General features: G+C 37.0%; 2 protein-coding genes across 2 annotated transcripts; both read left to right on the top strand.

Annotated features, from left to right (window-relative positions):
* The first annotated feature begins 879 nt into the window (after window positions 1–879).
* NTT1 (nucleotide transporter 1) lies at window positions 880–5,583 on the top strand. The gene is made up of 5 exons (XM_018123691.2): window positions 880–2,018; window positions 3,448–3,702; window positions 4,316–4,459; window positions 4,538–4,885; window positions 4,975–5,583. The coding sequence occupies exons 1-5, from the start codon at window positions 1,263–1,265 to the stop codon at window positions 5,332–5,334; spliced, it is 1,863 nt and encodes a 620-aa protein (XP_017979180.2). The 5' UTR covers window positions 880–1,262; the 3' UTR covers window positions 5,335–5,583.
* A 1,197-nt stretch (window positions 5,584–6,780) lies between these two features.
* LOC18595804 (root phototropism protein 3-like) lies at window positions 6,781–9,324 on the top strand. The gene is made up of 2 exons (XM_007023914.3): window positions 6,781–7,883; window positions 8,627–9,324. Exons 1-2 carry the CDS (start codon window positions 7,158–7,160, stop codon window positions 9,170–9,172), a joined length of 1,272 nt encoding a protein of 423 aa, XP_007023976.3. The 5' UTR covers window positions 6,781–7,157; the 3' UTR covers window positions 9,173–9,324.
* The last annotated feature ends 12,658 nt before the right edge of the window (window positions 9,325–21,982 follow it).

Raw genomic sequence — 21,982 nt, forward strand, 5'->3', positions numbered from 1 at the left:
AAAATTTTGACAATACTCAGTATTTTAAAATAAAATTTTAATAAACAATACGTATGTGGAATTAACAATTATAAGGACCACTAATTTCTCTCTCTCTTTCTTGTTTTATTAGTATTTGCAATTATCTATTTTTTTTCATAAAACTAAATTTAGACAAAGTAAAGAAAAGTTGATAATCCACGTGATTTATATCCCTTAACTCGTGGGTCTAAACCTACTCTTTTTTTCCCCTTTAAATGGGGAATGGATGTCGTTTCAAACCTAAAATTGTTGGCAAGATTTAGGTTTTAGCATTACTTTGGCATTGAGAATTTAGTATTGTGTAAGGACCTATAGAAAATCGAGAATTATCTTGTAAAAAAATATGAGAAAATAAATAAAAAATATACACAAACTTAATTTTTGGAATAAAGAAATAGATACAAATACATGGGAATAACTGAAAAAAAGAAAATTTATGATAAAAAAATATAAAAGCATAATAAAAAATGTACCGCTTGGCTTGGTAAAGATGGAGTAGTTTACCTTAGAACACCATAACTTTATCTTTAGGGTGTGCCTTCGACTGGTCCACCCGAGAATAAAGTGAAAAATATCTCCAAACTCCAAATGTGGAAAAAGGCCCAAACAGATATTTTTATTCAAAATGGTGTGCAAGTTGCACGTTGGACGCTGGGGGTTGGGTGAGATTGTAACTGTACACACTTTGGGATACTTTTCCCTTCCCTTGTGACTGTCACTGTACCCATCCCTTGTTACTTCCTTCACTTTCCCCGCTTTTCAGTTTCTTTTTTTTTTTTTTTGTTTTTAATTTTTTTTAAATGTGTTCACAGTTTCTCATGATTCAGTGAATTACCCTCCATCTGTTCCCCTCTGATCTGCAAAATTTTGTCTTCTTATTTAACCGCTCTGCCCCCTCCTCTGACCTCTTCTTAGTGACCCTTCTAAGAGAAATCTCTCTCTTTGTAGACTTCACAAAGGGTCCTAATTCTTTACCTTTGATTAAAACAGTTTTTATTTTTTTGTTTTTTCCCTTAGGGTTTGGTTTATGTTCATTCCATATATAAAGGGTATTTTTTTAATACCCATATTCTTTCTTTGAGAAAACAATCTTCTCCAGACTCCAGCCTAGCCACCTTATCTCTCTATCTTCCTTCCTTTCTTTTATCTGTTTCTGTGTCTCTCTTATGTTCTAGACAGGAGTCAAAGCTTTTCTGGGGTTTTGAGTTCTCAGTTCTTTCAAGGACCCTTTTAAGAGAGACATGGAAGCTGTTTTACAAACCAGAGGGCTTCTTTCATTACCACCAAACCCAACCAGAGCTAGAAGCCTTTTGAACCCCTCTCAAGGCTTAAAGCAGAGGCTTTTTGCTTCGAAACCCTTAGGCGGCTTATCTCTATCTTACAAAAAAGTTCCAAGCGTTGTAGCAAAACCAAATGGTTTGTTCGCAGAGGGGAAGAACTTTATCTGCAAGGCTGAGGCTGCTGCTGCAGCTGATGGGCAGCCTTTGTTTGGTGAAATTGGTGAAACGGAGAAACCGAAATTCTTGGGTATTGAGCTTGTGACCCTTAAGAAGATTATCCCACTCGGATTAATGTTCTTTTGTATTCTTTTTAATTACACAATCCTTAGGGATACAAAGGATGTCTTGGTTGTGACAGCTAAAGGAAGCAGTGCAGAAATTATACCATTTTTAAAGACATGGGTAAATTTACCTATGGCTGTTGGCTTCATGTTGTTATACACAAAGTTGGCTAATGTGTTGTCAAAGCAGGCTCTTTTCTACACTGTTATTGTTCCTTTTATAGCCTTTTTTGGTGCCTTTGGGTTTATGCTGTATCCGCTCAGCAATTACATCCACCCTCAAGCTCTATCTGATAAGCTTCTTGCAGTTCTTGGACAAAGATTTCTTGGTCCTCTTGCTATTATGAGGATTTGGAGCTTCTGTTTGTTCTATGTCATGGCTGAACTTTGGGGCAGTGTGGTGATTTCTGTTCTATTTTGGGGGTTAGCTAATCAGGTGATTTATATTATCTGATCGAATTGAATTTTGGACAATGATTTATCTGCATCATTGTTTAAGCGCGTTTATGTATTTTGAATTTTGGATTCTGATGTCAGGAATTAGTATTTTTTTAAATAAAACTTTTAAGTCTGATATGCTGGGAATATTTCTATTTTATTTTTCTCAACAAGCAGATCTCATGTTAGAGATTCCTTGTCGTTTCTATCTCGTAAGCTGGATAATTTGAACTTGTTGAGGATTATATAATCTCAGTCATCAAGTTCTCTAATTCTGTTGTTTTGTTTGTTTATGCTTTTGCCAATAAGTTTACATATGTAGGCATCACCTAGAGTTGAAATTGTTATTTATAATTGCATGTCTTCTTCATGTAAAGGTAACCAGAACTGATAGTGTATGCTCACTTTCTTTATTTTAAAACTAGTTAGCATGTTCAATGATATGTTTGTTTCAATGATTTTGCATCTGTTCGTTAATTCCGGTTGCTTTTCATTCGTAAATCAACACATGTTCTAAAAGTTGTTTTGGAAATCTCCTTTCTACTCTTCACAATATAGAGCTAAAAGTTTTACATTTAATGAATGCAATTCTTGCTATGTAACTTTTGCTTACTACATTAAAGTGATCTTAATGTTTTGCTTGCTGTACAATTGGGCATTGGCATATAGAAAAAATATATGGAGGATAGGCATGCTGATTTCATTTGGACAAACTTGTGGGATTGAAGTTCTTCTTCCTTTTTTTCCCTCTTCACATCCTTGTACTTTCTTCATATCCTGCTGTGTTACTTACCTAGGAAATTGTTCCTTCTATATGATCTTTTAATGAAAAAAAAGTAAGGATTGAAACTTTGAAGGTTTTCCAAATGTAAATTTATTGTAACTATATTTCATAGATGAGTGGTTCCTGATGTAAACTTATTCTATCTTTTAATTGAAAATTCTTCTTGCTGGACGATTCTTTTGTTCCCTATATTGGTAAACAAACCTTATAGGGAATTAAAAAAGAAAGTTCCGGAGATGCACGAGAAATAAGAAACTTGTTTCAGCTGAGATTTCGTAACCTGTATCATGGTTGAGTTGTAATTCTGTAGTTTAGATGATCTGCCTCCCAGCATCTCTGGGTCTGTGTATGAAGCAAAAGAGAAAGGGAAAACAAGAAGAAGATATTTCAATCTTACCTCTAATAATCCAAATTTTCATTGTCTTATTTGAATTTGCACCTTGTATTTGTTTATTTATACAGAATCCAAGCAATTATGATTGTAGCATTTGCCTCACATGTTTATAGCTACCTATTACTTGTATTTCTATGCTTTGGATTAGTGCATTTTCTCCAGTTTTTCTGCATTAGTTGCATGTCTGAAGTCTTTGCCTGATTGAGAATTAAAGCTGTTTTTACCTACGGTAGCATTTCTTTTGTGCAGATAACTACTGTAGATGAAGCAAAAAGATTCTATCCTCTGTTTGGACTTGGAGCCAATATTGCCCTCATTTTCTCTGGTCGAACTGTTAAGTACTTTTCCAATTTGAGGAAAAATTTGGGTCCTGGAGTTGATGGTTGGGCCATCTCCTTAAAGGGAATGATGAGCATTGTGGTGCTGATGGGGCTTGCTATCTGTTTCCTTTACTGGTGGGTGAATAAGTTTGTTCCTCTTCCCACACGTAGCAAGAAGAAGAAGGTAATCAATTGGTTAACTGTTTTGCTTATCATATTTTGTTTTCTTACATTCTTAGGCTCCAGGATCTGTTTAATTTTGTTTTATAATTTGGAGAGGTGGGATTCGAACTCTGCTTATTAGGTAAGGGGATCATGCATCAACTAATGAGCCAAATACTCGGGTGCCAGGATCTGTTTATTTGGTTTCAAATATTCATATTTTTTATTTTTACAAGAGATAGTAGAATCTTTCAAGTTTCTGAGGTATTACGAGTAAAACAGGAAAAAAAAACTTTTTCATTAAGTGTCTTGTGATTGCCATTAAATTTCTTATCATAATTTAGTCACTTTTGATCGTTAAGCAGGTTGGTTGGTCCCATTCCCTTGCCATTCTAATTGTGATGGACCATAGTACCATTTACCCTTTTTTTCTTGACATGGTACATAAGTTCTTAATTTCGGGTCGAAAGGACTGCATGAATAGCCCTTCTGTTATGCAGAGAAAAGTTTTGCTACTTGTTCTAGAATTATACCTGCAACCATATCATTATGTATTGGTATATGCATGCAGTCTGAAATTGTGAGGTCAAAACATATATGAAATCATGTTTTCCTTATTGTCAATCCCTTTGCAGGAAAAGCCTAAAATGGGAACAATGGAGAGCTTGAAATTCTTGGTGTCTTCAAGATACATTAGGGATCTTGCCACTTTGGTGGTTGCATATGGTATTAGCATCAACCTTGTTGAAGTTACCTGGAAATCAAAGCTTAAAGCTCAGGTAAACTTATCTAGTTATTTTTTGCATTTTTTGATCTCCATGGGCTTATGAACTAATGATTGTCCTTCCATATTGCAGTTTCCAAGTCCGAATGAATACTCCTCCTTCATGGGTGACTTCTCAACTGCCACTGGAATAGCGACATTCACTATGATGCTACTAAGTCAATTTATATTTGACAAATATGGATGGGGAGTTGCAGCCAAAATTACACCCACTGTCCTGCTTCTGACCGGAGTTGGTTTCTTTTCCTTGATATTATTTGGTGATCCACTTGGACTGGGTCTTGCAAAGTTTGGCATGACTCCTCTTCTTGCAGCTGTATACGTGGGTGCCATGCAAAACATTTTCAGCAAGAGTGCAAAGTATAGTTTATTTGATCCTTGCAAAGAAATGGCCTATATTCCCTTGGACGAGGACACCAAGGTTTGGAATCTTTACTCACAATTTGGACTTCAGAATTTTTTGTCTACCCTCTGGTCATTTACTAATAACTTATTTGATTCAATTTTTAGGTTAAAGGAAAGGCTGCCATTGATGTTGTCTGCAATCCACTTGGGAAGTCAGGTGGTGCGCTGATTCAGCAGTTTATGATCTTGACCTTTGGGTCACTTGCGAATTCAACCCCTTACCTTGGAGGGGTACTTCTGGTGATTGTTCTTGCATGGCTATCAGCAGCCAAGTCTTTGGACACCCAATTCACAGCATTGCGTAAGGAAGAAGAACTTGAGAAGGAGATGGAAAGAGCAGCTGTTAAGATCCCAGTTGTGTCTGAAAGCGGAAATGGCTCTCTTGCAAGTGGTTCATCACTAAACCCAGCAGCAGGTGACTCGACAGGAAGTTCATCTGAAACATCAACTCCAAGCAATATTTAGAAAATAATTCTTCCATTTGTTGTGGAACAGGAAGAATAAGCCGCTGATAAGAAGCAGTGACTATTGCTCTAGAATTTATTTTTATTTATAGAAAGAATAATAGCAAAAAGCGAATATGCTTCTTTTGACTCTTTTCTTTTTTGAAGTCCACCTTTTCCTTAGATGTTGAGCTTAGTGTTTGTTCAGTTACTGTATTATGTAGGAATGCATTTGGATTCACATTAAATGAAACCCCTTTTTGATCTAAAATTTTTGAAGTATTGCTTATTAAATTTGTTTATACGTGATACTTGTATAAAAACACTTCCATTTCATATCTCGGATTGATAGGTCTGTAAACTTGTATCTAACGTTTCATCAGAACAGCTGCTCTCCACAATTCTGGTGGAAGAAACCATCCTTAAGCTTCTTAAGGCCAAATTCTTAATCCTCTGTCCTACTTTTGATTTCTGGTTACCTGAGGTTGAGGATCAGTCTGCAACTATTTAGGTTCAGGGTCAGTCAAGCGTCCGTGAACTATGCACATTTGATATTCCGGGCTAGGGATGAGGAAGGCTCCTGGCAGCCCAACTCGGAAAGCCATCTTAACTTCAAATACGTGTCCTGTATTTTCTGGTTTCATGACCGGCTCTGAGAAAGGCTTGTTGGTGTCAGCCGCTTCACAAACGCAGGACTTAGGGCCCAAGATTAGTTTGTTGGGCCTACGCAGTACTGCTGACGGGAGGCCGAGAGAAGTTACGCTTATTGGCATGCTTTCCCTGCGACTGAGAGGGCCATTCCTGCCTAGAGTTGCAGTTTTCGACTTCTCGAGCATCACCAAGCAAAAACTAACGGTTCACGTGTTCACTGTGCCATGCAAAAGTATACATAACCTTATCTTTGGCTCATGCATGTCTCATCATATATGTGTACGTTTCCGAGCAAAAAAGTTGTTTTGGTCCTCCACCTTGGCTTCATATAGCCTGCTTAATCATTTTGACCAGGAAATATAATGACCCATCTGATATTCCAAGTAAAAAATGATTTGGAACTGTACCTTTCCTAACAATCATGGCCATCACGAATTTTAAGGATTAGTCATAAAAGTCCTTCAATTTTCCCGTTTGCTTTTGAAAACAAAATCTCTTAATTCAGGACTACCGTTACTTTTTAATTAGTTCAACAAATTGTTCATTCACTCTGTGCTTTACAATGGGGTGATAGCTAGGTCGAACTAGGAAATGTTCTGTTTTTGTAGACTTTGATGTCATGTAGAGCGTGTACCTCCAGCTGCATCCCAAAAACATCATGGAAGGAGAGAGAAATATCAGTTTCAGGTCACTTTCACTCGAGGGTGGTACTGTTATAATTAACTTTGTTCTTTTTAGCTGAACCAGGGAATAAGTTCATGAGGTGTCACTAGATGGAATAATCTAGCATTTAAAGAAACTTTGTCTTTCTTCTTTCTTAGTTCTCACAATGGAAAGAAGCTTGTCTTCACTCTCTGCCTCTCTTATCCATCTTCATCTTCACCTCTCGGCCTCCCAACGCCAGGAAAATTAAATCCTCAATCTCAAATCCCAATTTATCACTTTTTCTCATCAGCTAAATAATCTGTTATCCCCAAAAAAACCAATGTTATCTTCTCAAACCAAACAAATATTTCAAGGGTGTTTTAGTCAGTTTCCCTTGCAAATCCTATTCTCGGCCATGTAGCTTAGGACCTATTACTCCCCACGTTTGCTTTTATCTCATACAGGTAAATCTGACATGAAATTCTTCTCAAATTACAACACTGCATAACCTGCTTCCCCTCTATTTTTCTCTTCTGTTACTGTTACGCCATGATGAAGAAGCTAGCCTTGCAAGAATCCATCACTTTCCCAACCCAATCCGCGCCTGACTGCTGGTTTGACGATGCATGTATCCTGGATATGGACTACTTTGTCAAGACCATATCAGGCATTAAGGCCAAGGGGGTCCGTCCTGACTTGATCGGTTCAATCATAGCGCATTATGCATCAAAATGGCTCCCTGACTTATCCAGCAATAACACCGAAAAGGGTCTTACGAATTTCGAAGAATCATCCCCAGAGAGTGTCACAGCTTCCTGGATGAAAAAAAGATTCTTTGTTGAAACCTTAGTGGGGATCTTGCCTCCCGAGAGAGACTCCGTCCCATGCAACTTTCTCTTACGCCTTCTCCGGACAGCCAACATGGTCGGCGTAGAACCTTCCTACAGAGCTGAGCTGGAGAAACGGATTTCATGGCAGCTCGACCAAGCTTCACTGAAAGAGCTGATGATTCCATCGTTTAGTCACACTTGCGGCACTCTGTTAGATGTGGAGCTTGTTATAAGGCTGGTGAAGAGATTTGCTAGCCTGGATGAAGGGGCTAGAAGTGGTGCTGCTTTGGTTAAAGCAGCTAAGCTTGTGGATTGCTACTTAGCAGAAGCAGCCCTGGATACCAATTTGAGTTTGGATGAGTTTATTGCACTTGGTGGAGCTCTTCCTAGCCATGCTCGTGCCATGGATGATGGCCTGTACCGTGCCATTGACACTTATCTTAAAGTAAGTTCATATTATTTCCAATTCTCTTTAGTTTAGTCCCAGCTGCTGATTAAACAAAAACACTTTTAAATAAGAAATCTCGAGTCCTTAAATTATCTATATTTTAAACATCAGATAAGTTCAGGATTCAACACATAATTGTGACAAAAAGTTAACGATATTAGTGATTAGATCAGATGTTTATACCAAAATTAGCTGACTCTCTGAGTGTTAATGTATGGTTACTTAGACTTTAGATATCAATCTCTCATGTTCTAAACTGAGTAATCTCCAAAAAATTAGGCCCGCAATAGGGGGGGAATGGGAACGAAATGGACAAAAAAAATTTTGGGACAGAATAACTCCATGTGGGCCCGTAGAAAGATAGAGGTTGTTGATGAGTAGTCACTAGTCACCAGAAAAAGATTCTTCATCAGAATTTTGTAAGTTTTAGGTGGCCAAGGTTCTATATCTACATGGATTGCCCTTTTATCTTCGGTATAATGCTTTGAGCTGGATTTTCTGCTGTCTAGTTCTGTAATCTCGTGAAAGCTAAAGGTAATATAAATAAAACGTTTCCATCTTTGGATTATTTGGGCACACAAATTTGGAGCAGCAATCCATGAATGCTTGTGATGTTCTTTGAACCACATTGTCTCAACAGTCTCAAATTGGGGTTTAAGTTTTGAAATGAATTACATTGGATTATTTGATTAAGATGTGGATTGAATCAAAGAGACAAAACGAAAATTACATTGTTGCAGGCACATCCTGGTGTCCCAAAGCAAGATAGGAAGGTTCTTTGCAGATTGATAGACAGTCGAAAACTCTCACCAGAAGCATCCCTCCACGCTGCTCAAAACGAACGTTTACCTGTTCGAGCCGTAATTCAAGTGCTATTCTCGGAACAAACAAAGCTCAGTCGACATATAGATTGGAGTGGGTCGTTTAGTGGAACAAGGAGTCCAAACCCGGGGCTGGAAGCCCCTGCTCGGTGCCTGTCGAAACGTGAAATGAACGCTCAGCAAATGGAGATAAAGAAGCTGAAAGAGGACTTGCTGAAGGTCCAAAGCCAATGCATTGCCATGCAAATGCAAATGGAGAAAATGTTGGATAAGAAGAAGGGGTTTTTCAGGTGGAGGAAGCTTGGGCTGAAGCCTTCGTTTAAGAGTAGCGTGAGTGTTTTTGAGAAGATTGAAGAAGGAGAAGGAGAAGGAGAGGTTGCTTTCGGGCTGCAAACGCCAATGGATATGAAAGCAAAGCTTGTTCGAGGTAGGACTCCTCCCAAGTGGAGAAAATCCATGCCTTGAAAAGTGAAGGACTCCCAAAAATAAATTTGATGTTTGTTTATTATTAATTCTAAGCTAGGGAATAATGTACGGGCTGAATAATATGTATTTGCATTATAATGTATTTCCAGTTGAATTCAAATAAGAGGCTACCCTCAGGGATATTAACATTACATCACCATGATCAGTCTTAAATGTAGTTTGCTAGTTTCATTGTAATCCTATGCTTCGGAAAAATTACCTTTCGAATTTTAAAATTGTTTAGGATTTTCTACAGTGAGGTACCTCATAGAAAAACTGATGAAATATATAATTCTTTATATATTTTACAGCCATTAACATCTATCCAAGTACTTGTAGAGAAATTCAGTACAGATTTAGAAATCTTTTTTTTTGGAAGATTAAAGTGGATCATTTCATTATAAAGAACTATTACTTACAAAAACAGGCAATTATCAACTGGTGATCTTCCGGTTAATACTGTCCTAGGATGGCTTACAAAAAAACAGCCATGACAAACAACCTGTTAAACTACACAGAGTACGTAACAGATTTAGAAATCTAGTCAGAGAAAAGCTAAGGCGGTGCAGGCAGCAGCCCAGAACATACAACAAGGAAGATGTGGGCATATTAACCCATTTCCAGAAGCACATCTCCCTTTTGGACTGATTTGCTTTACTGTTAATCTAATTCACTTAAATCCTTCAAATTGTTTTGTTATGGCTGATATATTTCTTATCCTAGCAGCAGCAATTCTCCACTTTCCTTTCGTTTTTTCGTTGCAATAGCTCTTTGTGCAACATTTCTGAATGAGTTTCCACCGCAATCTATTTCAAATTCATCCTTCCTTTCTGCTAGTGAAGCACTTCCTTAACTGCAATGGCCTCAGCTTCTAGACTGATTTGAGCTTTTATCTTCCTGCCAACTCCCCCAATCAATTTCCCATCTTTTTCTCTTGCGACCACTCCAATTCCTGCATTCTTTGTCTCACTACAAACTGCACTATCACGATTAATCTTTGCCCAAGCAATCTTTAGCTGAATGGATAAATTGAGAGGTCTGGTCTCTGCTTTTGTTAAATTCAAAATTTCTGATATAGCGCTCTGGATCTTTCTAATTAATGCGATTGGATATCAGGAGTTTTCTTCTGTAATGCTGCTGTAAATGCATCTTTCCTTACAAATAAACCAGCGAGCATAAATGACTGTCACCATTAATCTGACTTTATGCTCTGAGTGCATCTGCTTGTTAATCATCATTACAACCACACATCGAATGTAGTAGCTGCTCCCTCATCCACCTTGTAACTCACAATCAGGGCAGGCCAGACTACTGAAAACCAATCACATGTGTAATGTGCTCAATTGATTCTGCTTCATTTTTGCTTATGGACACAACGTACATTTTCTTACCTTCCTTCTCCACAAAATTAGACAAGTGGCTATAGAATTAGTACATACCCTCCACAGGAAGTTTCTTTTATTGACAAAGATTGGCATTTTCCTAATTACTTTTCATGTCGAGTCCTCAATAATATGTGATGTAGAGGTATTACTTTCTCTACCTCGCTCTGATGTATTGGTTGTGGTATGATATCTAGCTTTCACAGGGTACTCACCATCAATTGTGCTTGGCTAAATGATTGATAATTCTACTTTATAGAATTATTTTACTCTAATTTTGTTATTAAATATTAGTTAAGTCCTCAATTTTCAATTATAAGTTACTTATTTTTAATTGTTTTTATAATTAGGTTACTTTTAAGTTAGTTATTTTAACTTTATGTTATTTCTTTTAATTTGTTTATTATTGATTAGTTTTTATATTTTTTGTAGGATTAAAAGTGATTGAGCTTAATTTTGGAAAGTAAGGTGTAGACAGACCTAGAATCTGCTTGCATATGCTTCAATATTTTGGCTATATCTCGAGCTACAGAACTCCAAATGATGCGATTCTTGACCAGTGGAAAGATAAGAGATAGAGCTACAACTTTTATGAAGATCACTTTGCCTATTTCTGCTTTGAAGATAGAGAAAATCGTGTCGAAAAAAAGCTAGACGTACTGTGTCGGGAATGAAAATTTGTAAAGATTGACAATTGAATTTTGGGCCTCTTATTATACTTTTAAGCCCAATTAAACCCTAAGTCAGCTTAAGGAACTTTAGGTTAAGTTTATTAGTATAAATAGGATATGTTTAACAATATTAGAGAGACAACCTTTGGAAGATTCAAGAAACTAGAAGTTGAGGTTGAAACTTGGAGACCAAGACGGCAAATATTGTTTTGCTTTATTCCTTAGCTTTTATTTTTCTTGATACTTTCAATGGTTGAATTTTATACAATGTTATTTTATTTTGCGATTATGAGTGGCTAAATTTCTTTTTCTAGGATTGCAATTGAACTTACATGTAGTTTAAGTTTTTAATCTCTATCTTACTTATTTTCAATGGGATTTGAATTGTTTATTCTAATTTATTCTTAATGCTTTTAATTGCTTGGCCACCAATTAAATTGATTTAGGAACCTAAACAAACTTGGGAAAGGGAGTTTAGAGTAGACTAAAATTGGGATAGCATATGATCAAATTAATTGATTTGTGTATAGGATAGGGATATACCTATAGGCCATATGTAGCCAGATTAGAGCCTGCACTTAATGAGTCTATTTTAATTTCAATTCACATAGGGATATAGTGTTTTGGTTAAAATAGATATTTTTATAGGATGAGTCGGGAGACCCTTATAAATAATTTAGGACTCTAGGTTAGCAATTCAACCCATTGAAATAAGTTAAGGAAGAGAGGTAAGATTTAGATGAAGTGTGAGGGATATTGTAATCTTAGGTTTATTGATTGGATATTTTCTCAAGTTATTATTTTGATTTTTCTTGTTGGTTTTAATTTTAGTTTTAATTAATTATTTAATTTTGATTATTTGGATAAGATTAAATTGTTCTAATTTTAGTACTTAGTAAAGTTTTAGATCAATTTCCTGTGAGATCGATACCCTGCTTGCTAATATACTATCTATTCGATACGTATACTTGCGTAGTAGGATTTTAACTGACAATGATCCTATCTTTTCCACCATCTTGGCAAATAAGAATAGCAGAAGTTGCTGAAGCAGCTTCTCCTGAGATTCTCCCTATAATTTTGTCCAGCTTCCATGATCTGTCTTCCCTGTTAATGAGTTCTGAACCTATCATTGGAAGATTCTAAGCATGCACCTAACCTTCATATAGTTGTGTTGGTGGAATAATCTTAATAGACTCAAGATAGAGTTCAACTCAACATATCAGAGAAACAAGTTGTCAAGGATGAAAAACAGAGTAAAGAAGATATTTTGTTCTAAACAATAGGCCATTTTTTTGATATGCATTATCTTAGAAGATATACATTACAGGACTTAACAAGTGTAGATGCCCAATTTTGGTTAGCTATTATTTTTGAAGTATTGTGTTATAGAAAAATTACATTAGGGGTGTTCTAAGCGTGGAAGCACCCAGCGTGTTCTAAGTGCAAAAGAGCCCAAGGGTGTTTCAAGCGCGGAAGCGCCCAAGGGCGTTCTAAGTGTGGAAGTGCCTAGGGTGTTCCAAGTGTGGAAGCGCCCAACGTGTTCCAAATGCAGAAGGGCCCAGGGGCAATCTGAGCGCTGAAACACCCAAAGGCATTTCCAGCGCGAAAGTGCTTAGGAGCGTTCTAAGCGCAGAAACACCCATGAACAAGTATGGAACAACTATTTATACAGGGAAGTGAAAGTAACTCAGAACAAGTGACAGGGTTCATGAGTTATCTTCACATTTGGGATGTTTTAGAAAGCTTGACTTGGTGGCTCAGATATAGAGATAGTTAAGAGGATTTCTTCTTAACCTTTCCTTGAAGTACATGTGCTTTACCCTTTTTTTCTTTCTTTGCTCCTTAAGAACACATGTAGCGCACTATCAAATGCTACTACTTTATTATCCAAACTTATGCCCATTACCCAACTACATGGTTATTCTTTTAAATATCCCATAAACCGTTGTTTAATTGATTTTCCCTGACAAACACATGCTCTATGATTGAACATGTTCTTCTAACTACTCTTAAGAAAGTGCTCTTGTTTAGTATAAATATAAGGGAGTGGGAGGTTGGAAGGTAATCAGAAATCATTAGACACCTAGAAGAGATTATCTTGAAAGCTCACTCTAGACTCCTCTAAATAGTTTTTCTATTCAGCTTTTCCCATTCGTCGTAATCTGTCACTTTTTTTTACCTTTTCTTATCCTTCACCGCTTGCCACCAAAGCACTTACGCCTCAAAAATTGCTCCAGTCTTCCTCTCTATTGCCTTTTGCGCATCTCGATTCATTCATTACAACACGTCCTCTCTCCTTACCAAAAGAACCTTTTACATTTTGGTGACTTCATTGGGGAAGAGTGATTGTAGTAAGTGAAAAATTAGCCAAAAATTTTTTATCAGAGGATTTAGAGAGTTCTTTCGATAACCAAGAAACTACAGTTCCTATCTATGTCAAAGAGCTTATGAAAATGCTCCAAGCTTCCCAAGAAAAGATGCAAGTGCTAAAGGAAAACAACAAGTGGATGATGAAGACTGTTAACTAGTTTACGTCCTTGATTGCCACAGCCTCTCAACCTCCATCTATGTTAAATAGAAAATGTTGCTAAAGTGGTCAACAACAAAAATGGAGGAATGAAGAGAGCATGACCAACCCACCCCACAATATCTCAAATCCCTTTGTTATAGGCAATCCCCTCATAGTAACTCCTTCCACTAGCGCTCAAAGTTTTGTCATAAAAAAAGAGTTGAATAAGTTGCTCAATCAGAAGAACAAGAGTCTTAACTTCTCAAAGTTTGACCTGAAACTACCCTATCTTGCCAAGGTAGCTGCTAAACCATACCTTAAGGATTACACCAGCCCAAAATTCAAACAATTCAATGGTAAGACCGATAATGCTTGAGAACATGTCATGAAGTTTGTAGAAACCTTGGGAGTCGCAGGCTTGGACGATGATTTAAAGATGAAGGAGTTTTCTAAGTCCTTTATTGAGAAAGCCTACACTTGGTATGTTAATCTCACTCTTGGCTTAATTGACTCTTGGAACTAGATGTGTAGAATGTTCAAAGAAAAATTCTTCTCTACCTAAAAGAAAGTGACCCTTATTGACTTGCGGAGAGAACATCAAAAGGTAAGAGAAGATCTTATAGAGTACATCTAGTAGTTCAGAGAACGTGTACTAGATATACAAGATTCTCATGATGAGAAAGAGCTGGTTAAAAGCATCCAAGGTATGTTCGATAAATATAGGGTGCATTTGGAAAACTTACCTCTTCTTACTTTTTCCATTTTAGTTAAAGCTGCATGACGGACTAATAATATAGTCCTTAGGTAAAAAGTGGCTAATTGTTTCAATAGGAGGAAGACCCCGACTGTGAACATAATCCAAGGAAAAGGTAAAGAAAGAAGAGGACTTCAAGAAAACCTAAGGCCAAGGTGTGAGAACTTTAAGAAAAGATAAGATGAAGAGATTGCTGCGACTCCTCTATTCTCAGCTCCACTTGATAGAGTAAGGGCACTCCTTCAAGAATAGATTAGAGAAGGAAAAATAAATTTACCTTATGTCTCAAGATCCCCAACGGCAGAAGAAAAGTCTAATCCACATTATTGTGATTATCATCGTGTGGTGGATCATCCATTTGCTGAATGCAAAAACATGCGTAAGATATTTCACATGAAGACACAAGCAGAGGAAGTCTTGATTGGAAACAACATGATTCAAAATAATCCACTCCCTTGGCATCCAAATGCTCGAGGACATGTAAGTGCAGTTATCAAATATTCAGGACGAGCTTATTTCTCCTTTAAACTAAGAAGAGGATAAATGTGCCGTTGCTATGGTTACCTCTTCCATTGCTAGCTCACTCATGAAGACACCTAACTGTAGGCACTTCTTTGATCAACTTTGCTTCTCAGAGGAATCAAGGAAGAAAGTTGCCATAATATTAGTACAGATAGCTAGTTTATAAAATGGGGAATGCAGCTTGGTGGGATAACCTATGAAGAAGATGACAAGTGGATATGAGAACGCCATAGTATTTACAAAAGTAGACATGTGCACACCACATCCCTATCACAACAAACCACTCAATGTGGAGAACAATGTCAACAGATACCCAATGCGAAGGATGTTCATTGATGACAGTTCCTCGATGAACCTCATGCCACTGTTTACTTTGAAGGCTATGAATATATACTTAAGGAGTTTGCGTCATCCTATGAACATCACTTCCTTTGACAACAAAGAAATTAAAACTCTGGGACAAGTCATGGTGAATTTTAAGATGGATGTATTTAAGACCCAACTTGCTTCCATGTCATTGAGCTGATGTGGCCTATCACCTATTTATAGGAAGGAAGTTCCTACATACTCATAATATCATTCCTTCTTCATGCCACTAATGTATCAAAGGTTACTGGAAGGGGAAGGAAATCTTCATTCCAGTAACCAAGGCACCATTTGAACGCCATGAGGTAAGTTACACTAAAGCTTCTTTCTTGGACGAACCAATAGAGAAAGGAAAAACTGCCATAGCTAAGCCCATAAGTGTTCCACTTCCATGATGGGAAGAATACACCTAGAAAGAGGAACAAAACATATCAAAGAAGAAAAAGCGAGGAGCAAAGAGAAGATGCTCTGAAAGAAAGAGAAAAAACTCCATTAGAATGATCACAACCCAAATTTCGGGGTATGACTGGAGCATGGGCCCAATGGGCATAGCCCACTAAGCCCAAGCAAGCCTATTTATGGAAACCCGATCATTAATCCCAACCATCATTTCTAAAACCACATATTGAAATTCTCAACTAAAAATATTTAAGTAACATTTTATAGTGACCCAATACTCACCATTTTATTTTGTCAAAATAATGTCACCCGTTTGCCAACTCATAGTGGCATCAGTAATCAAATATACATATTTGACTTATAACATGGATCCTAGTGGATTACATTACATATACGTGTTCATAGGTAACAAACTCTTGGCCGTCAGTGGAGTGACCGTGGGTGAAGGTACAACTACTAAGATGCCATAGTACCTACCAAGAGGACGAGCATACGTGGACACTCAATCTAGGTCCCGACTGCTTTCGAATATAAAAACATGAAGTTTAAAAATGTGAGTATAAAATTCAGTGAGTGAACATAAAAAGGGAACAAGCAATTGATAAGGAGAACTTGAAAATCATGATGCATTTGTTTCAAAAATAATGCAATTGATTTAATTTCTTACTAAAAACCCTTTATTTTAAACTTTGATTAATAACCTCATAGTGTTGCAAAAACCCATAATCAATCCATGAAGTTAAATGGGTGAAAAATATGTCAAAATCAAGCAAGGTAGCAAGCATGACAGCAAGTTTCTCGCTGCAGTGAGAAATAGTCTCAGTTTGCATATATTTTAATTTATCAAGTATATCTCCCACTATAGAAGTCCAATTGACCTGATTTTTAGACCATTAGAAAGATAAGAGGCAGCGCTACAAATTTTACGTTTACTACTTTTCCTAGTTCTGAATGAAATGTGGTCAAAATCTTTGTCAAAGTGGAAACACTGCATCAGAGCTTTGGGACCACCCAAGAGTTTCTTGCTGCAGTGAGAATCCATTTTCGCTAGAGCGAGAAGCTCCATAAAATTTCTCACTGCAGTGAGAATCAAGCCAGTTCAACCCCCTTCCAACTCGAGAGTTTCTCATTATAGTGAGAATGAATCTCACTGCAGCGAGAAACAGAGCAACCTAGTTAAAAAGGGTCTTGTTACATCAAAAGCCATTTTCTTGTTGAAATGAAAAGCAATTTGGGAGCAATTAACAATGCCAACATACAACACAATCACAATTATTTTCATAAACTTTCTATAACACACACACACACACACACACACACACACACACACACACATATATATATATACATACATACATCATCATGCATACCATCCCACCATTCTCAGCTCAATGCAATTTCATCATCATGTGTGCACTCCCTACTCGCACACTTCAACATCATCATGTGTGCACTCCCTACTCGCACACTTCAATTATCATGTGTGCACTCCTTACTCGCACACTTCAATGTCATCACACAACATTGTTCATCAATGCACAACATATATTTATATACATACATACCAACATAGTATAGGAGCACATGGATTCATCCTTTTACACATTTCACATTTTCACAACATCAAAACATTTTATCAAGGGCTTGTTCCCCGGCACACATTTTTAAAGAAAGGTTGGATAAAATCATTCAAATGTTTTATTCAAATACATTTACATTTCCCAAAGAAATTTTAAAATGCAAGTTCACTCACCGGTCTTGTTGATTCTTTTGCTTGACTCTAGCCTCAACTAATGCTCCAAATGGACATGTGAGGCCTTGTTGGAACCTATACACACACAGCATCACCACCAATCCAAATTGGCATTAATATAATTCTAAAAGCTCTTTCCTAAATCAAGTTCTACTAGTTATTCCTAACTAGATTCCAATTGCCATTAAGTGGCTAGTTATTTACACCACTATAATCATCCTAAGAGTGAATAAACAACCTCAACGATAAAACACTAACAAATCCCATTGTTAGCCATTATTAACAACTAAAGAAATTTAACCTTAACTTATACTCACCTTGATGGTCTTTGTAGTTGAATTCTCTTTCAAAATTCTTCAAGCTAATAAGGGAAATCACACACACTCTCTCTACATGTCTAGCTAGTGAGAGGAAGATGGAAGTAAGACTTTTTAAGGGTTTTAAAGTGAGAGAGTGAAAGAGCACAAAAGGTTCTATGAAAAAGTGCTCAAAAGCATAAAAATTGGAGAGAGAGAGAGAGAGAGAGAGAGAGAGAGAGAGAGAGAGAGAGAGAGAGAGAGAGTTATGGAGGCTTTAAGGGAGGCTTCCATGGAAGATGAAAAAACGTAAGATGGGAGGAAGAAGAACAAGAAGCTGCTGGAAAAATGAGGAAGTTGCTGGAGAAATGAGATATTTATAGCCTAAGCTTATCCAAACTTCACTTAAATTACGAAAATGCCTTTAACAAGTTGGCTTTGTCTTCCTCCAATCCTTTATACAATCTTTTTACTCTTTTGACAATGAGATAAAGTCCATAATAATCTAAAAATACTCGAGTTCACGAAAACTTAAAAATTTCACCTGAGATGAAAAATGACCATTTTGCCCTTACTTTGGAAATAATCATTATTTATATTTTTTTCGTCATTTTGTCCTTATTTTCATCATTCATTTATGTCTTAGGCCTACTTAGGCCTTAATAATATTAGAAAACCCACTTCTAGGAGCTCGTTAAGAAAATGACCAAACTACCCCTGCTCCACATCATAGGGTCTACCTCCGCTACATGTTTGTGAAGGTCAAGGTCTCACAAGGATAAACTCCTATATTCATGAAGATAGGAAGATGCTTTACTACTTATGATGGGGCGCGAGGTTTAGGAAAGCATCTTCTTTTGACCCCATATCACATGAACCACCTGATATGTCATTGTCTTGTCTTCAGGCGGAAAAATAGAAGGAGAGCTTGAAAAATCACTTGTAGCAGAATAGTTTTAAGAATAGCCAAAGTCGCAAGGTAACTAGTTGGAAGAGCTCAACTTAACTGAAGAAGGAGAAACTCCTAAACCATTCTTCATAAGTAAAAACCTTTCGAAGGAACAAAGAATAGCAATGGTTCAGCTGCTGAATGAATTCCAAGATGTGTTTGCTTGGATGTGTGAGCAAATGCTTGGATTGGATGAGCAACTTGTCACTCATGAGTAACACATCTATCTTGGAACTAAGCTAGTGAAGCAGCATGCACGGGTATTCTGCCATGAAATAAAAAATCAAATAAAGGAAGGAATTAACAAACTCCTTAAAGTTGGATTCATCAAGCCAATTCATCACCCAACTTGGTTAGCAAACATGGTACTTGTAAAGAAAAAGAATGAAGCAATTCAAGTGTGCGTGGACTTTAGAGATCTGAATAAAGCTTGTCTGAAGGATGATATTCCCCTTCCAAACATTGATACTCTCGTGGATGCTACAAGTGGTCATAAGATGTTTTCCTTCATAGATGTATTTAGTGGATATAACCAAAAAAATATGGCACCTAGTGATATAGAGAAGTCAACTTTTAAAACCATATTTGGTAACTTTTACTATAAAGTTATGCCATTCGGGTTGAAAAACACATGTGCAACTTATCAATGTGCCATGACAGCAATTTTCCACGACATGATGCATGATTGCTTGGAGGATTATGTGGATGACATAGTAGTGAAGTCCAAAAAAGCCCTAGATCATCTTGAAGACTTGAGAAGAGTGTTCGAGTGATGTCAAAAATACAATCTACGAATGAATCTTTTAAAGTGTGTCTTTCGAGTAACAGTTGGTAAGTTTTTGGGTTTTGGGGTTCATCGGAAAGGCATAGATGTGGACTTTGCGAAAATAAAGGCTATTCAGTTAATGACATCTTTATCAAACCAAAAGCAACTTAAAAGCCTATTAGAAAAAGTTTTTTACATTCGAAGGTTCATGCAGCCGTAGGAGAGATCATTATGCCCTTCCAAGCTTTTCTCAAGAAAAGGGTCATATTTTCATGGGGTGAACAAAACAGTAAGCTTTTGAGAAGATCAAAGGTATTCTTACTTCTCTTAAGACAATGACTATGCCAATCCAAAGGGAACCAATGATGCTATACCTTACCTTAACTCTGCATTCAATTAGCGCTCTACTTGTTTAAGAGGTGGAGGGGCAAGAATGACCTACGTATTACCTAAGTAGATGTTTGCATAGGAGTGAATTGAACTACTCACAGATGGAAAAGTACTATCTTGCACTAGTGTACCTAACTCATGAACTTCGTCATTACTTTTTGGCTCACAAACTTAAAGTGGTAACTAAGTCAGATCCAATCAAATTCTTGCTTTCTCGGCCAACCTTATCTGGGAGGATAGCTAGGTGGCTTCTCTTACTCGGAGAATTTGACATTTTGGTTGTGCAACCCAAGGCGATCAAGTCTCAAGCTCTTTCAGATTTATTGGCACATTTCCCCTTTTAATTTGATGAAGTAATTACTAATTTTGTTCCAGGAGAGTTCCATTAAGTATACTCTGTTAACGTATAAGATGGAGAATGGGAATTGTATTTTAATGGTTTTTCCACTATGTCTGGTGGATGTGCTAGGATAGTTTTGATTCCCTCAAGAGAAGATCACACAAAAGATGAGTCATCCTCTAATTCTCATAATAATCAAGCTCATTCAGAGAGAATGAACAAGGTGAATGTACCAAATAGAGAAGATATTCTTTTTTTAGCCTTCAATTTGGACTTCCCTTATGCCAACAACCAAGCAGAATACGAGGCATTGATTTTTGGGTTGTACGTAGCCACTGTTATGGGGGTCAATAGCTTGTGCATCTATGAAGACTTCAATCTGATTGTAAGACAAACAAATGGTGAGTTTTCTCTTAAAGAGCCTATGCTTGCATCCTATAGAACTATTGTCCAGTCACTTTTAGAGAAATTTTAAAAAGTGAGATGCAAACGTAGCTTAAGATAGACGAATAGACATGCAGATGCACTTACTACTTTAGCTTCCAAAATACAAATGCAAAAGAAAGATCAAAGTACTATGTCAGTATTGAAAATAAGACTTTCATATCCATCTAGTGAGTTGTTACAACTTCCCACTTAGGAAGAAGAGGACTAGCGTAGACTTATAAGAAGAGACTTGCTCAATCCAAGCTCTACCACTATCTCACAGTTAAAGCACTTCACTCTTATTCATGGTGTGTTATACCATAGGGGAAGTAATGGAGTATTAGTTAGATGCATTTCCAAACGTGAAGTAGAAGAAAGATTAAAAGTAGTCCATGAACAGTGGTGTGGAAAGGAAAGACCACCGTTGCATTGCTTACTCCAAAGAGCAAGGTATTTTAGGCCAATTATGTCTAAAAATGCACTTCAGTTTCAATAATCTTGTCCCAAATGTTTAGAACCTCTGGATGTACATGAATGTCATTTTGTAGGAAGTGCGAGCGATTGGCGAAAGCTTGACAATGACTTCCTTCAAAATGAAATCCTTTTAACAAATTTTTAAGATGTAAGACAAGTGAAGAAAAGAACTCAACGTTTTTTCCTAAAAGGGAATGAGTTGTTTCGAGTATCATTCACAGGATGTCCTTTGAAGTGTGTTTCTCCTATTGATGTAAATCCCTTAATGGAAGAAGTTTACGCTAGAAGTAGTGGAGAACATGAAGGAGGGAGAAAGTTTTATAATAAATTATTGGATCTTGGATATTACTGGCCTACCATGGAAGTAGATGCAATGAATAACGCAAGGAAATACCATGAATGTCAAATCCATGGAAATGCCATACATGCTCCAGTTGTAACACTCAATAGCATTATCACACCTTGGTTTTTCCACACTTGGGCATTCAATTTGATTGGGCCTATCAGTCCTTTTCTAGGGGACAGAAATGGATACTTGTAGCAATAGAATGTTTCATTAAATGGGTAGAGGTTATTCCTTTAAAGAAAGCAACAGGACCAGTTGTGGCCAACTTCATTAAAGAAAACATCATATGCAGATTTGGAATACCCAAGCGTATCCTGTCAGACAATGGTACTCCATTTGTTAACTCTAGTGTAAGGGAACTTTTAGACCTTTATGATGTCGATCATGTGAAGTCAATCCCTTATTACCTAAAAGGGAATGGTCAAGCTGAGGCCACCAACAAGACTTTGCTCAAAGTGCTGAGTTGA

Source organism: Theobroma cacao, chromosome 6, assembly GCF_053813885.1.
Source record: "Theobroma cacao isolate CCN51 chromosome 6, ASM5381388v1, whole genome shotgun sequence".
NCBI lineage: Eukaryota > Viridiplantae > Streptophyta > Magnoliopsida > Malvales > Malvaceae > Theobroma > Theobroma cacao.